The following is a 17,443-nucleotide window of genomic DNA, read 5'->3' as shown; positions in this document are numbered from 1 at the left end:
AAGGCAAATGATAAGCGTTGCGGATGTTCCTATTATAAACTGTCTTCTAATAAATCTGATATTCAAAAATGTGGAAGGTAAGGCCAGTATTATAGGCTCGTCAATGTGTGACTTTCCAAAACTGATCTTGTCCAAGGTCAGCCCAGCAAAGCTCTTGCAAAGTGGGCTACAGCTTTTGTGAGATACTGTACAAAGCGAAGCCCAGCTCTGCTGACGTGAAATAGTATGTGAACTGCGCAAGTGTAGTTGCACTATGAATAGCACTTGTGCAGCATTGCTGAAATGAGGTAAAATGTGGCTGCTCAGAGCAGTTTGTGTGTAGTGTGAAGGAGTAAAAAAGTCCCAGGCCTAACTCTGCTTTACTGACGTAAAGTAAGCTCTGCTTTACAGACTTGCCTATTTTCAGGACAAACTGTGTCCAGGTGTTCTAAAGTTTAGTCTGCATATTGAGTTAATATACCCTACAGCTGTATGCAGCTATACCTATATTTCAGCCCGTGGCGTCTGTTAAATGCATCACTGCTCATATGTTACACTTGTTTTCTTATGACATCGTTTTTGCACTTTTCCTGAAGCGGACATTATTTCATAGGGATTTTTCTACAAAGTAACTTAAACAGCAGCTGATTTGAGAGCAGCAAAATAATTTACCACAGCCTGGTCAATGAAATCAAATTAAAAAAGAATCCAACACGAGAGTCTTCTCTATTTAACATTCTAATGTATTGATTTTCAGTCTATCAATAGTCACACCCATAGTATAAATCGAACAGCACAGTCCTGGAGGACTTTTTTATACACTATAGACGTGCTTCACACATACAACTTCACACACACAACCACACCGTCAGTGCACACTTTCACCGGCACAAACGCCACCAGCTGGCAGTACACGCTTTCACCAGGCACAAACACCACCAGCCGTCAGTGCACGCTTTCACCGGGCACAAACACCACCAGCCGTCAGTGCACGCTTCCACCAGGCACACACGCATCACCAGCCGTCAGTGCACGCTTCCACCAGGCACACACGCATCACCAGCCGTCAGTGTACGCTTCCACCAGGCACACACGCCTCCAGCCGCCAGTGTACGCTTCCACCAGGCACACACACCACCAGCCGGCAGTGCACACTTCCACCAGGCACACACACCACCAGCATTCAGTGCACACATCAATTGTTAACACATCCACAATTAACTATTGTAGCAATCGGAGTATGGCACTCTACTTTTGAACCTATTCATCTAAAGCGCAGCATGCCACCATTGCTACAAAATAAGTACACATTTTTTTGCCCTACAATTTATAGACTTTTGTTGCAATTGGTGTTGCAATAATTAGCAATGCCAAAAGCTCAAACTTAATTAATGCGAGACCTATTGCATTGCAAATGCTTGCATTTAAAAAGCACATGTATGTACTGCTTATAAAACTTTGCCTACATACAACATAATATTTTAAAGAGTAGAGATTCAAATAAGCTTTTGAAGCAGTAGTGTTTTACTCTTGACATTTAAAAATGGATCTCCCCATTGATATTATGGATAGGAAAATTTTTGTTTTCAAATGTGAGTACAGGGGCGCAGGGCCAAGATGGACGGGTAAGACTTACTTCCCTGTCTCTCTGTTCCTGGCCTCAGCCATACACTGGAGCGTGACTGCCTCAAAACAGCACTAAGATGGTTCTGGCACTTCGTGGGCGTGAGTAGCCTTGTACGCTGGCCAGAATCTCAACCTGATGGTGCTCATGTTTGGCTTTGGTAACCGCCTCAGGCTGCTGCGAGGCGGCCCTTTTCTTTTGAGGAAGGGCAGCGCAGCAGGGAGGCTTGCAGCGCTGCTCTACCTCAACAGATTGTAAATGAGGCCCCCAGTTTCCAGTCACTGCGAGGAAAGAAGCCACAAGGAAGGTGCTTTCAGGCAGTATAAACACAGCCTGCTGCCAGGAAGGGCCAGGCCCTCCTCTGCAGCAGCAAGCTCAAATATTTACTAAAAACACCAGGTGACCTCGCTTGAAGCCTCCATGTACGATGCAGCGCTAAGGGTTCAACAAGCATTTGCAATGCAATAGGTCTCGCATTTACGCGAGTTTGAGCTATTGGCATTGTAAATGACAATGCCTTTTATTTATGTTTTAAAAACAAAAATAAAAGGCTTTGTCATTTGCAATGTCAATAGCTCAAACTCTGGTAAATGCAAGACCTATTGCATTGCAAATGCTTGTCTGTGTCTCTCGCTCTCTGGTCTGTCTCTCTCGCTCTCTGGTCTGTCTCTCTCGCTCTCTGGTCTGTCTCTCTCGCTCTCTGGTCTGTGTCTCTCGCTCTCTGGTCTGTGTCTCTCGCTCTCTGGTCTGTGTCTCTCGCTCTCTGGCCTGTGTCTCTCGCTCTCTGGCCTGTGTCTCTCGCTCTCTGGCCTGTGTCTCTCGCTCTCTGGCCTGTGTCTCTCGCTCTCTGGCCTGTGTCTCTCGCTCTCTGGCCTGTGTCTCTCGCTCTCTGGCCTGTGTCTCTCGCTCTCTGGCCTGTGTCTCTCGCTCTCTGGCCTGTGTCTCTCGCTCTCTGGCCTGTGTCTCTCGCTCTCTGGCCTGTGTCTCTCGCTCTCTGGCCTGTGTCTCTCGCTCTCTGGCCTGTGTCTCTCGCTCTCTGGTCTGTGTCTCTCGCTCTCTGGTCTGTGTCTCTCGCTCTCTGGCCTGTGTCTCTCGCTCTCTGGCCTGTGTCTCTCGCTCTCTGGCCTGTGTCTCTCGCTCTCTGGCCTGTGTCTCTCGCTCTCTGGCCTGTGTCTCTCGCTCTCTGGCCTGTGTCTCTCGCTCTCTGGCCTGTGTCTCTCGCTCTCTGGCCTGTGTCTCTCGCTCTCTGGTCTGTGTCTCTCGCTCTCTGGTCTGTGTCTCTCGCTCTCTGGTCTGTGTCTCTCGCTCTCTGGTCTGTGTCTCTCGCTCTCTGGTCTGTGTCTCTCGCTCTCTGGTCTGTGTCTCTCGCCTCGCTGGCTGGTCTGTGTCTCTCGCCTCGCTGGCTGGTCTGTGTCTCTCGCCTCGCTGGCTGGTCTGTGTCTCTCGCCTCGCTGGCTGGTCTGTGTCTCTCGCCTCGCTGGCTGGTCTGTGTCTCTCGCCTCGCTGGCTGGTCTGTGTCTCTCGCCTCGCTGGCTGGTCTGTGTCTCTCGCCTCGCTGGCTGGTCTGTGTCTCTCGCCTCGCTGGCTGGTCTGTGTCTCTCGCCTCGCTGGCTGGTCTGTGTCTCTCGCCTCGCTGGCTGGTCTGTGTCTCTCTCTGGTCTCTCTCGCTGGCTGGTCTGTGTCTCTCTCTGGTCTCTCTCGCTGGCTGGTCTGTGTCTCTCTCTGGTCTCTCTCGCTGGCTGGTCTGTGTCTCTCTCTGGTCTCTCTCGCTGGCTGGTCTGTGTCTCTCTCTGGTCTCTCTCGCTCTCTGGTCTCTCTCGCTCTCTCTGGTCTCTCTCGCTCTCTCTGGTCTCTCTCGCTCTCTCTGGTCTCTCTCGCTCTCTCTGGTCTCTCTCGCTCTCTCTGGTCTGTGTGTGTGTCTCTCGCTCTCTCTGGTCTGTGTGTGTGTCTCTCGCTCTCTCTGGTCTGTGTGTGTGTCTCTCGCTCTCTCTGGTCTGTGTGTGTGTCTCTCGCTCTCTGGTCTGTCTCGCTCGCTCGCTCTCTGGTCTGTCTCGCTCGCTCGCTCTCTGGTCTGTCTCGCTCGCTCGCTCTCTGGTCTGTCTCGCTCGCTCGCTCTCTGGTCTGTCTCGCTCTCTGGTCTGTCTCGCTCGCTCGCTCTCTGGTCTGTCTCGCTCGCTCGCTCTCTGGTCTGTCTCGCTCGCTCGCTCTCTGGTCTGTCTCGCTCGCTCGCTCTCTGGTCTGTCTCGCTCGCTCGCTCTCTGGTCTGTCTCGCTCGCTCGCTCTCTGGTCTGTCTCGCTCGCTCGCTCTCTGGTCTGTCTCGCTCGCTCGCTCTCTGGTCTGTCTCGCTCGCTCGCTCTCTGGTCTGTGTCTCTCTTCTCGCTCTCTGGTCTGTGTCTCTCTTCACGCTCTCTGGTCTGTGTCTCTCTTCACGCTCTCTGGTCTGTGTCTCTCTTCACGCTCTCTGGTCTGTGTCTCTCTTCACGCTCTCTGGTCTGTGTCTCTCTTCTCGCTCTCTGGTCTGTGTCTCTCTCTGGTCTCTCTCGCTCTCTCTGGTTTGTCTCGCTCGCTCGCTCTCTGGTCTGTCTCGCTCGCTCTGGTCTGGCTCGCTCGCTCTGGTCTGGCTCGCTCGCTCGCTCGCTCTCTGGTCTGGCTCGCTCGCTCGCTCTCTGGTCTGTGTCTCGCTCGCTCTCTGGTCTGTGTCTCGCTCTCGCTGGTCTCTGCATGTCTCGCGCTGGTCTCTGCATGTCTCGCGCTGGTCTCTGCATGTCTCGCGCTGGTCTCTGCATGTCTCGCGCTGGTCTCTGCATGTCTCGCGCTGGTCTGTGTGTCTCGCTCTCTTCCTCCATTGGACTGGACTCCTGCCATGTAATGAAACTGACTGCTCGACCACTGATTCTTTAGTCATGTGCTGGACAGGAAAGACTTAGCCAAGTTACCCAGCACCAATTATAGCTTGGGCACCACAAATTAAAAGCCTCAACCAACCACAGTTGGGCCCAGTAGCTCTTGTTTACCTTGTGGCCCTCAGAGTAGTTTTGACGGTTACCACTTTATTATAGTATCTTAACTACACCTTTATTGTGATATGTAACAATGTATTACTTTTTGCAGTGCACGTCTTTATTGTTGCTAAAGGAAGACAGTTGAATAATGCTGTTAATAAAACCAACATATAGCTGAAAAACACAGTTGCACCATACATCAGAGCCAATCGCAGTTTTTTTTAACTCTCTCAGAACAAACCAACTCCTGAAGTTCCAGAGTGTGAGCTGCAGAAATTTGATGGCACTGGCTATGATAAAGACTTGGTGGAGGCTTTGGAAAGGGATATCATTTCGCAAAATCCAAACGTTCGATGGTGAGTTCAGTTAAATATTAAATAAAGCACATTCTGAAATTTGGGTACACTAATGTTCCTGCCTGGAGTTGGTAAGTAGAAATATAAACATCTTACTCTTCGAGCTATGTGCAAAGTAGCATGTGTGTGATTTAGCCACCCTTCCAGAATATAGAATAATGCACACTATTCTTTTGTTTGATTCTGGTCAGAACCTTGAGCACCATAGCCGCTTTTTGTTTTTTCTAGCAAGATGTGAAGCTGCGCCTCTTTCCCCGATTGTTTTAGTTGCCAACCGGTTGTGCTTTGGGGTTTTGTGGCCAGCAGCATAGCTTCTAAAATGCATTACAAATTGCAGTGCTGTTAATGGGGACCTTGACCGAGAAATGGCTCTTAACAGTCCCCTTCCTTGCTCCATGCAAATCAGCTCAGTTATTGTATTGCTCTGCTTGAAGTTATTGCTATGGCATGATCATGCTATATATGGAAGAAAATATCACTTTCAAATGCTTAAGATCTTTATATGAAAGTTTGCACTTTTGAATGGCTTTTTGTGTAATCTCTCTACCTGCCCCTTTACGCTGTTGTTGGGGTGCACAGATTGGAAAGGATGTTGAGGACTCAGGCCAACGGGTGCAACGTTTACAGGCTAAACTGTAAATGGGGCTCTGGTGGCTGTCGAGAGAGACTGATAAGGTGTTCTTAAGGCAATGCTTATGAGCCAGGTGAGGTTTCCACGTCATAATAGGCTTGCCTGCCGACTGCTCTGTGGCTTGTGTTTGGATCCCAGCTACACAGTGCCAGCACTCTGGATCGAAGCCCCATTCTCCTGGGCAAAGTAATGTTAGAAACCATCCTCCCACCAGTCCCCACACCCAGCCCCCCACCCACGTCATCACTACATCTGCCCTGCAAACACCCCCCAAGATGGTGAATTATTTTAGAAAAGTATTTTTATTTGCAATTTCAGCACTGGAACCATTAACTTAGCAACTTTTGTGCTGCTGGTCTAAATGGAGCTCTAGGTTGTGCCTTGTTCCCTGTACTGGGCTTGCAATCAAACTTTAGGTATTTGTTGTGCTGGAGAATACAGTCCACTAACCTGGATATCCCTGCGACCTTTAAGCATTTGAGGGAGGAGGCCAAGGAATAGTAGTATAAATGACACTATTGTAAGTATTAGATTTTTACAAGTGTATTTATATTATTAACCCACTGTCTTGTCCGTGACTAATCTCATTTGCTTTCAGGGAAGATATTGCGGACCTAGAAGATGCCAAAAAACTATTAAAAGAAGCTGTTGTTTTACCCATGTGGATGCCAGAGTTTTTTAAGGGCATAAGGAGGCCTTGGAAGGTAAGATGATTTGGATTTAATTACTAGTAACATCATGAGCCCCAGGCCCTTAACATATGTTATGTATGTATGCATAGTACAGGGAATACTCAGTTCAGTTAATTAAACTTTATTTCGATTCGTCAACAGAATCATAAAAGTATACAATTTTTAAAAATCAAGTTTACACAGAAAATTCCATATTAAAATGTTAGTCAATCAAAGGAAAGAGAAGGCCATACACAATTAAAATGAAAAAGTGCTTGTGCTATTAAACAGCAGGGGCTAAGTGCAGCACATTAGCTCTGCAAAGTTTAACAATCAAAATTCACTACTACATTTGTAGACCAAATCATCTGCAGCTTTAGTAATCAAAATAGGCATACAGGGTTTCCATTAATGCTGCTCAATATCGTCTTCTAATAGTGAGCGCTAGCCTAATAAAGCTAAGCACAGCACTGGATATAGCTGCAGTGGACAATGACATCAAATACTCATATCCCTCCCTGTAATCACATGGTCGAATATCCAGCAAAACATGTTTAATAAACCGATTTCTTGGTTCCTTATACAAAGTACAAAAAAGAACGAGATGCAGAGTGCATTGTGAAACCTTATTATTACAAGGGGGTAGCCTCTCACACCAACCCCCTTGTTTCGGAAATGCGAACAAAAAATGCAATGTATTTAAATGAAATCTTGTCAAATAAAAGTACCATTGGGTGTGCATAGGGAAGGATAAATAAAACTGATGCTGCAATTTACCCCTATTGTATGATGTGTGCAATATCTTTTAGCATGCCCACGGTAATACGATAAGCATTTTTAATTGTCGACTTAACCCAGAATCTATTCAGAAGGATATTTTCATAAATATGTCCCAGGCCAATCTTATGGAAAGTTTCCCTCACATAGAGCAGCCATGGGATCTGCATGGCATGTTCAAGTTTAGTGCAGTCTTGTAAGATTTCTTTTGAAAGTTGTAAATTTTCAGACTGCCAAATTTTCCCCCATAAAAGTAAAGGGGAAACCTGAATGATGTCGCTCACAAATTCTATACCCATCTCTAAATGACAAATATTTGATGAACCGGATGGGATTGATAAAAGACGCTTTAGGAACTTATTTTCCATAATTTGGATCTTGGTGCATTTATGTGTACCCCACACCCCCGCCCCATATGTTGCAACGGGCACGCATTTGGCTTTATACAGGGTCTTTAATTCAGCAATCGGTTTTTGGCCCAACTTGCTGGAAAAAGGGCCTCTATAGATAGAGTTGTCTTCTGCACACGTGCTGATATTAAAGGGTCCCAACTCAGAGTTCTATTAAATAAATTTCCCAGATAATTAAAATTATCAACTTTTTCAATGGTCACACTATTTACTACATACCTGCGAGTTTTTTTCCCTTTCGGGCCACAAACCATCGCAAAGGACTTTGTGAAGTTGACCCTGAGATCCAAGTCTGACATGAAATCATTAAAAGCTTTTAAACAAGCTTGCATGCTATTTGCAGTAAGGGTCATTAACACGGTATCGTCCGCGTAGGATAGCATAGGTATCCGTTTGCCATTTACTTTAGGGAAATCTGAGCAGTTTTCCAACAAATAATTTTCCAACCCATTTGTGTAGACTAAAAACAAGAAAGGAGCCAGTATACAGCCCTGACGTACCCCTTCAGTAGATGGGATGGGTTTTGTCTTCTCGCCCCCCGGGCTAAATCTAATCCTCACAGTAGTGGCAGCATGCAATCTACGAAGCAGGGTAACCAGCGGCTCCTCAAACCCCCTGGACTCCATCATCCGCCATAGCTTATCTCTACAGACGGTGTCAAAGGCACTGGATAAGTCCATGAAGGCCAGGTGAATACAAGCTCCCCTGGCCCTCATGTACTTACCCATAATTAAAGCCAAATTTAGACACTGCTCCGTGGTCCCCTTACCTCATCTGAAACCATACTGGGAGTCCACAATAGTACCACATGATTCAGCCCATGCTTCTAGGCGGGCCAGTATAACTCTACCCATCAGCTTACATGATGCGTCTATTAACGAAATTGGCCTATAACAGCACGGGTCACTTTTTTTTAACCCTTCTTAAAAATCGGTACAACTACCGCCTCTTTCCATGAAATTGGGATACGCCCAACCACTATCGCTCTAAATACGTTGAGTAACAAAGGTGCCCACACCTCAACATTATATTTTAAAAAATCTAAAGGGACTGCATCGGGCCCTGGGGCCTTTAACGAGATGCCTTTCCTTAAATCTTCCACGACCTCAGGAGGAGAGAGTGAAAGAGTAAGTGTTAATGCTGAATCTAAATGAAGATCACTATTCGCCTCAGTAACAGGTGTCAAACAAATCCCTTTTGGATTACATTTTTTTGCATAATGTGCCTCCCAAATATCTCCTGGTATGTGTCGCCATGTTGCCTTTTTCCTCGCTGTTGAGGAAGGGACGATTTATTACTTTCCAGAATAGCCTACTATCCCTAAAATCTGAGGCTTTTTCCAGGTCATCCCAGGCCTTTTTTTTTAAATCTAGTTTACGTCTATCAATAGTGTCCCTATATAATTTCCTTGCGGTTTTAACCAACTCCTTATCCCGTGGTACTTGGTGTAATGCCTTTGTTAAAGTTGTTTGAGCTGCAGAACATTCAGCATCAAACCATTTACACTCTCTTAATTTTTTCTTGCCCATGGTTTTAAGGAGATGCGGTGCCACATTACCACACAGTGCCTCAAAGTTCTTAATTACAATTTCAGGCGCAGAAGAGGGAGTTAGACAAATTTCTATCAATGCGCTATTTCTCTAAAAATCTCTTCCTACAATTGTCGTGCATCGACCTTGTCCCACTTAAGGATTACCCCTTGATTCTGACTATATTTTATTGGCTGTTCGAAGGTCTGAATCTTCTCAGTCATAGGGCTTAAGTACAGGACTAGAGGGTTATGATCACTAACAGGATTCGCTTCAACCAGAAAGTTATTGACAAAATGGATATACCTGTTAGAGACCAAGATGAAGTAAATTACACTCGTTTGGCCCCCCGTCCCTTGAAGTCTGTATTTCCAGTGATTTTTAGAAAGTTGGCTTATCCAATACGCAAAGATCATTTATCACGATGATATTGTTCAAGGCGTCACCTTGTGGTGAATGCTTAAAGTGCGCCATTGGTTGATCATTAGGATCTACCACACCACAAGCCCTAGACCCACTAAACTTACACAAGGCACAATTGAAGTCCCCTACCCACATAATATACAGTGAGGAGGAGGTATTAGTCACTTTAGCTATCTCCTCCTGCAATTTATCGATAACAAATGTGGCATGGGGGTCGAAGATATTATAGTACCAGTTGATTAAAAGCAGGGGCACTGGAAACAAATCTGTAATCGGGAGCAATTGGAACCAAGGAGAATCGAAATTTGCATAGCATTGTAACGGTAAGTTTCAATTCTATTAAGGACACGGAGGCGAGGATTATGCTTGTTCCTTCTTCGCCGTTTTATTTAGCTCAACACACAGCAGCCAAAAAGCAATAACACGAGCCCTAAACCTCCAAACAAAGGTAAAAGGGCTAGAACATTAACAAAAAATTTTATTAGAAACTACAAGTTCCATGACAGCAAGCCAGGCAGTCCACAGCTTAGTCCTTCCTCAATGTCCATACAGGCTAGAAAGGACGTCCTCTCCGTGACTACTGCCTCTTTTTTGCGCGAGTCACGCCATAGTATCACTGGTCTTGTTTCGCACCATCATTTCCTGGCAAGAAAAATACACAAAGCGTCAGCGGTGCAAGGAAAAGAATCCCTATGTACACCATCAAGAAAAAATTATGACTGTGAGAACAGTGAAGGTTACAACTGCACAGTAGAGGAAAACTGATTACTTACTGCAGAACGGGGGGGGAACTGCCTCCACCGAAGGCCCGGGAGGGATAATACTCGCCTCCGTGTCCTTAATAGAATTGAAACTTACCGTTACAATGCTAGGCAAATTTCGATTCTATGTCTGGACCGGAGGCTTCAGATTATGCTAGTTCAAAGCTTACTTACCACCAAGTGTGCGATATCCACTACCGGTTTAAAGTAGAACCTTATAAAAGTGGAATCAGAGGACCAGTCCGCCGCGCGCATTAGTTCCTCCAAGCGGGCTTCCAACGAAAAGGCTTTCGAAGCCATGGCCCCTCTGGCCGAATGTGCACCAAACTGCTTCGTGTCAATACCTGCTTCTTGCATGATCCACCGTACCCATCTGGCAATGGTGGGTGATGAGACAGCCTTGTGCGGTTTTCGCAACGCAATCAGGAGCTGTCGCTCGTCCGCAGGCCGAAGTTCTAGGGTTGCTTCCTCATACGCTTTCAAGCATTACACCACACAGAGTTTGGGGACGTCGACGAAATACGGGTCGGAAATCGTCCTTGACCCACATTTCGTGCGGCGCCCCAAAGTGAAGACGACCCCATCGGGGGGAAAAAACCCTAGCTGAAACATCCAGAGCTTGCACATCCGAAACTCGCCTGCATGAGACCAGGCACAAAAGCATCGCTAATTTAGCTGAGAGCTCTTTCAAGGACAAATACCTATTCTGCTGCCAAGACAAAAAAAGATTCAACACAAGGTTAACGTCCCAGAGAACCGAATATCGCGGTTCCGGTGGCAAGGAAAGACGAATGCCCCTCAAAAGCCTACAGACAAAAGGATGTGCCCCAATCGGAGCACCTTCCACCGGGTGGTGGCCTGCTGAGACAGCCGAACACATTGCATTGACAGTGCGATATGCCAGGCCGGCCGAAGCAGAGTCCGCCAGAAAATGTATAACTGGCACGACGCCTGCGACCATGGGATCCAGACTCCTTCGAAGACACCAACGAGACCACTTATTCCAGGCCGAGCGGTATCGTCTCGCCGTGCTACCGGCCCAGGCCTTTGCGAGGAAAGTTTCAGCCGGTCCCGAAAGGCCTGGGAGCGACCAGCGTCTCCCGAAAGCCTCCATGCCATGAGGTGGAGAGAGCTCTGCATCACCAGAGGATGGGGGTCCTAGTCCGCGTTGAGAAGATGCGGAAAACGGGGATGTAGGATTGGAGAATCCCAAGAAAGTTCCAGAAGAACTGGAAACCACACTTGAGATCTCCACCAGGGGGTCACCATGATCACCTCCGCTTGCTGGCGGCGAAGCTGGGCCACCGCCCTCAGTATCATTGAAAACGGAGGGAAAGCATACGACCTCTCTGGACCCCAGTCCTGGAGGAAAGCATCCGTGGCCTCCGCGAGAGGGTCCGGCCTCCAGCTGAAGAACCGCGGCAACTGATGGTCCAGGCGGGATGCGAAGAGATTCACCGAGAACTGGCCCCAAACACCGTCCAGCCACCTGAAGACCTGTGGGTCCAGCTTCCACTGACTGGAGTCCCTCAAGTGCCGGGAGTGCCAATCCGATACTTGATTGGCCTGACCCGGCAAGTATTCCGCCGTCACTGAGACGTGGTGTGCCAGGCAATAATCCCAGAAATCCTTTGCTAGATCCGCGAGGGCTTTGGAGCGAGGTCCACCCAGATGGTTGACGTAGCGGACCGCAGAAATGTTGTCCATCCGAAGCAGGACACAGGAACGAACTGACTCTTTGGTCCAACAGCGCACCGCGAAGGACCCCGCCAATTGCTCTAAGCAGTTGATATGCAGTTCCTGCTCCCCGGACGACCAGGCGCCGCCTGTAGATAACTCTCCGCTACGGGCGCCCCAACCTGCTCTGCTGCCGTCGGACTCTATCACCAAGTCCGGAACTGGACCGAAAATCGCCCGACCTTTCCAGGCCTCCATATGAGCGAGCAACCATGCCATTTCCTCCTTCACTTCGGCGGAGAGAGGGACCACCTGATCGTAGGTCAAACCCCGACGTAGATGGTGTGCCTTGAGGCGCTGAAGGGCCCGATAGTGCAGGGGACCCGGGAAGATTGCCTGGATGGATGAAGAAAGCAACCCCACCACCCGGGTAATCTGGCGGAGGGAAGTGTGAGACCTCGATCGTCTGACGCAAAATGTGACGGATCTTCCCTACCTTCCTGGGTGGTAAACTCAGGGTGCACTGCACCGAGTCCACTGTAAAACCCAGAAACACCACCGACTGCAAAGGAGAGAGAACCGACTTTTCCTCGTTCACGACAAACCCCAGCCCCTGGAGCAGGGACACCATCTGTTGAAGTTGAAGCAATAGCGTCTTGGGACATTGCGCCATCAACAGGATGTCGTCCAAATAGACAATCATCCGCACCCCTTCGCTCCGCAAGTGTTCCACCACCGGGTGGAGTAGCTTGGTGAAGCACCAAGGCGCTGAGGAAAGCCCAAATGGAAGGGCGGTAAACTTGAAAACCTGGCCCCTCCACCGGAATTGAAGAAAACGACGGTGCGGGGGGTGAATGGGCACCACCAGATACGCGTCTTTGAGGTCCAGCCGGACCATCCAATCGCCGGGAAGTAGCACGTCCCGCAACAGATGGATACCTTCCATCTTGAAGTGCCGGTAAACCAACCATCCATTGAACTCCTTGAGGTTGATTACCGGTCGCTTGCCCCCATCAGTCTTTTCCACTAGGAATAGATTGCTCAGAAAACCGGCAGGGTGTTGCGTCGAAAGACAAATGGCTCCCTTGTTCAGTAAATCGGAGACCTCTGTCGACCAACTGCGCATCTGCGTGAGAAAAAAACGATAGGATGTGGAGGCGTTCGCTGGTAGGGCCGATCGTAAAAGTCTATGCGAAAACCTCGGACTGTCTGCAAGACCCATGAGTCCGATGTGATCGCGGCCCAGGCCTCCGGAAACAAAGCCAACCGCCTCCCAATGCGGACCTGAGCCGCCGGGATGACACTCACTGTTTGAACTGTTTCCAGCGGTGTTCTTGAAACCACCTCTGCCTCGGAAACGCTGGCCCCTGGTGGGGTAGAAGGTGTTGTAGTTGGAGGAGGCGTTAAATTGACCTCGCCCGGAGCCTTGATTCCTGTTGCCAGCCTGCTGCTGACCGCCACGGCAGGTCGCGAGGCCCCCACCACTACCAGCCCCCCGGGAGAAACGCTGTTGGAAAACCTTTTTAATGCTTGACTGAGCCCTGTCCAGGGACGTAAAGGTGGAAACTAATTTCCCCAACTCCTTAATGAAAGAGTCCCCAAAGAGCCCCCCTTGGTCTACCGCCCCTGCCTCAGAAGAGGCCAAGTCGCCCAGCTTCGGGTCCAATTTAATTAAGAGGGACCTACGACGCTCGGTCGAGAAGGCGCAATTTGCATTGCCCAGGAAAACTACCACTCTCTGAGCCCAACTAGACAGCACGTCTGGAGAAATGGCCGTCCCTGACACTTTAGCCTCCTCAGCCATATCTAGTATCTTCGTGATCGGGCCTATGGCATCCAAAAGTTTATCCTGGCAGAAACGCCAGGATCGATCAATCCCCTTGCGAGGATCTTTAACGAATTTCGCAAGGAAGGTGGCCATCTTCGGGTCTAATTCTGGAGTAAGGGCCACCTTGCCCTCCAACGTAGGCCTAGGGCACTCTCCCCGTAGACAACTCCTCGCCTCATTCGCCAGAGGTTTGCGGAGGCGCCCTGCGACAAACTTCACCACCTTCTCCCCCGGAGTCCAGGCAGCCGACCGCGGATGCATTATTTCATCCGGGTCTAGCATGCCCGAGCTGTCCTGGGGCAAGTCTGTGGTGGAGCCCGAAGGGCGCCAAGAACGCACAGATTCCTCCCCGTCACCCGTGTCCGCGGGTGACATACCACCCAGGGACGAGGGAGCCGTGACTATGGACCCCGAAGGGCCCGGGGTTGGTGGAGGCGCAGGGGTAGGCGCGGTCGCCTTGGCCAAAAAGGTGTCACGCAAGCGCTCAAAGGCGTCCCTGTCCACACCCTGCGCCGGCCCAGAAACCCCATCCTTACACATCTTAGGGGCAGGCGGGACACTGCTAGCCGGGACCACTGACGGGTCCGCGACCCCTAGATGGGCCTGAGTAACTCTTTCACACTCCTGTATAATGTGGGCAGTCAGACGGTCCTCCATAGGGCCTACTATCTCCTGCTCACAGCGGTAAATAGAGCTGTCAACTGCGTTGTAGAATTCCTCATCATTCAAGTATTGATGGGATTCCCCTTCCTCATAATATTCCTCCTGATCCATGGCCCAACTAGCAGGAAACTGCGAGGCACAAAATCAGGGCAGCAGGCAGCACCTGCGCAAATTTTGGTGCAGACCGAGTCTGCCGCTTTTGGCCCCGGTGTAACCCCGGGGGGGGGGGGATTAGACACAGTCCTCAAGCGCGCCGACCCTTGCAAGAACCGGGTCCAACCACCTCCCTGCGCGCTTGCGATACGGTGTGGTGAAGCAGGGATTTCAATTGTGTCCTGACATAGAAAACGCCCGCAGGCGGCACCGCGGTAACAACCGCTTTACAGACCCCAGCGGGGCGTCACTTGAAATTAGGGCAGAGTGCAGACCCAGGACGGACCCGGGGGTAGCGGTGAGGTGGTAACATGGCTCCGGCGGCTCGCTCTCCCCAGGGCGGTTCTCCTGAGGAGAAAGATCGCGCTGGGACCAGCGCGACTCTCCGGCGCCCCCTAGCGGCCGGAGGAGGCCGCGAACTGGGCAAAAGTCGCGTAAGGGACCGCGAATGTCCCCGCGACTATCAAGGTCTCTGAAAAGGAAACCGCAACAGGCAAACAAAATACAGTCGCAAATGACCACAACTCAATTCAAAATAACAATACATCGAACTCCCACTTCCACACAAATGAGGAGATAAGGAGAAACACTTAACTGGATGCGAAGCAGCGAAGAAAGAGGAAGTAGTCACGGAGAGGACGTCCTTTCTAGCCTGTATGGACATTGAGGAAGGACTAAGCTATGGACTGCCTGGCTTGCTGTCATGGGACTTGTAGTTTCTAATGACATTTTTTGTTAATGTTCTAGCCCTTTTACCTTTGTTTGGAGGTTTAGGGCTCGTGTTATTGCTTTTTGGCTGCTGTGTGTTGAGCTAAATAAAACAGCGAAGAAGGAACAAGCATAATCTGAAGCCTCCGGTCCTGACATAGAATCGTCAACATACGTGTCTTAACGGTGGCATACTTTTTCAGAAATAGTGGTCAGTATATCGCCCTTAGCCCTTCCCGCTTGTGAGGGCTCAGCATACACGTTAAAGGATTGATAACTATCTAATCTTTGGTCCTCTCTGCTCGAGGTTTCCTGGAGACAGATTATGTCAAACGTTTCTATATATTTTAACCATAACTCATCCTGTAACCTACGAGCAAGGCCTGCTATATTCCAGGAAATCAAACTAAAAGGACGCCCTCCTAGTTGGCTATTTAGTGAAGCTTAATGTGTGACTTCTACACAAGATGAAATCCTTAATTCCAATTGGGTATCATCTCCCCCACCCTGGTCAACATCTGCATGAGCCATCCGTGTAGTAACATCTAAATGTGTATGACTGATGGACTCCATCCCATCTAAGGACCGTTCCCTCTCTCTCCCTATCCTTCCAGAGCTACCAGCCGGTGCCCCACCCATTTCTTCCTCTACAATATTCCGGACAGGGGATTCTGGGAGTCAGTCCACCCCCTCCAACCCCATCAGTGGATCAAATCTGTTGCTCAATGGCAGGTACTGTACTGCCCAATCCAGTTGAGTCTCACCAAAAGTAGTATTTCCATTTTACCAAGAAGTTCCTCATTTAGGTTTAATGTAGTCGATAGTCGAGCAGCTTCAGGAAGTGCACCACTTAAGTTAGGAGACTGGGCTCTAACTGGTGGATCCTCGTTCATAATGAGTTTTTGTCAATTTTGCACAACCACCCTTCCTATGTCCACCCCCTCTTTTCCTTTTACTTGATTTCGATGTCACTGTAGGATTTTTACCTACCCCCGGTACCAAATTTTGTTCTTTAAGGGGAGGAGGAATTTGTGTCATTCTAAGGCTACTAGAGACACTACTGGATGAAGTTGGGCTTAAATTAGAGCATGACACTGAGTCATCCGGGCCCACCAACAGAGTAAGAAATTGGGCTAGTAACAACCAAGGTGTCAGGCCTACTACATTGAACTGGGATTGCCACTGACCCAATCAATCCTGAAGAAGACAGTTTCCCCTTAAAAAGGTCAATAGACAAACGTTTTTCAGTGAGGGCTATTTCCTTTTCTAAAATACCAGTAGCCCGGGTTATAAAAAGATCCAGGGTCCCAGTGGCTACCCCACCATTAGTATTAAGGGTAACCTTTCTGCCCCTCCCTGAACGTAAGGCCATTATACAAAAATTAACAGATAGCACTTGTACTAACAGAAGGTAAATATGCAATAATTACAAACAGTGTAAAAAAGACAGGATATACCGAGTAAATACCCGAATTTCAAAGAGGGTGGCCCTGCCCAGCCTCGGACGGCCCTGACTTTGCCCGGGCTTAGCCCGGCTAGTCCCGCGATACGTGGGAGAGACTACAAATATATACAGGGTGGAGGGGGCGGGAAGAGGCCCCAGCTGCAGCGTTGATGGTGGCGCTGTGCAGGCTGGTCCTCGCAGTCCCGCCCGCGATGTGGCAATGCTCCCCTTGCCCCAAATCAGCGTTGGTTTCCAAATGTCAGCAAGTCCTCACAAACAAGATTATAATGCAGGTGATTGCCCGGGAATTATCAGGAGCCAAGGAAAGTTTGACCTCAGATTTAATTACTAGTAACATCATGAGCCCCAGAACAGTATCTATCTCTTAACATATGTTCTGTATGTATGCATAGTGCAGGGAATACTCCTTTAGTGTGTCCTTGTGCTAAAAATACAGAGGAGTTAAAGGCAGATGGGATGGGCCAAACGGATTACTGGAGAAACCCCTCTTTGGGAGGGTTCAAGATTGCCTGAGCTTGGTAAACTCCGCGACCTTGGAAAATGGGATCTAATCGGGATCACTAAAGTAGGTGACGTTATAGAGGGATGCACTCTAGCTTCCTTTGAAAAGATACGAAACGGATATAAACTGTTGGACACCCAGAGATATTCATATCTCAGACTGCAACATGCATGGCGGGCAGAAGAGATGGATACGGAGGAGCTACCAGACTTTGCCCCTCTCGAAGGTAGGCGACTGCAGGAAGAACTCTCTCTGAAGGCTATCTCTTGGACCTACACAATGT

At 49.0% G+C, this 17,443-nt stretch overlaps 1 protein-coding gene across 2 annotated transcripts in view; it reads left to right on the top strand.

Annotated features, from left to right (window-relative positions):
• KATNA1 (katanin catalytic subunit A1) overlaps positions 1-17,443 on the top strand; it is a 223,708-nt gene that overhangs the window by 91,457 nt on the left and 114,808 nt on the right. For both annotated transcript variants that reach the window (XM_086927296.1, XM_086927295.1), the window contains exons 5-6: positions 4,841-4,962; positions 6,192-6,297. In XM_086927296.1, coding sequence (XP_086783422.1) covers positions 4,841-4,962; positions 6,192-6,297 — 228 coding nt within the window. The remainder of the gene's footprint in view (positions 1-4,840; positions 4,963-6,191; positions 6,298-17,443) is intronic.

This window comes from Lissotriton vulgaris, chromosome 6 (genome assembly GCF_964263255.1).
Source record: "Lissotriton vulgaris chromosome 6, aLisVul1.2, whole genome shotgun sequence".
Taxonomy (NCBI): Eukaryota; Metazoa; Chordata; class Amphibia; order Caudata; family Salamandridae; genus Lissotriton; species Lissotriton vulgaris.
The sequence above is the reverse complement of the archived record's forward strand: the minus strand, read 5'-3'. Positions and strand labels throughout refer to the sequence as shown.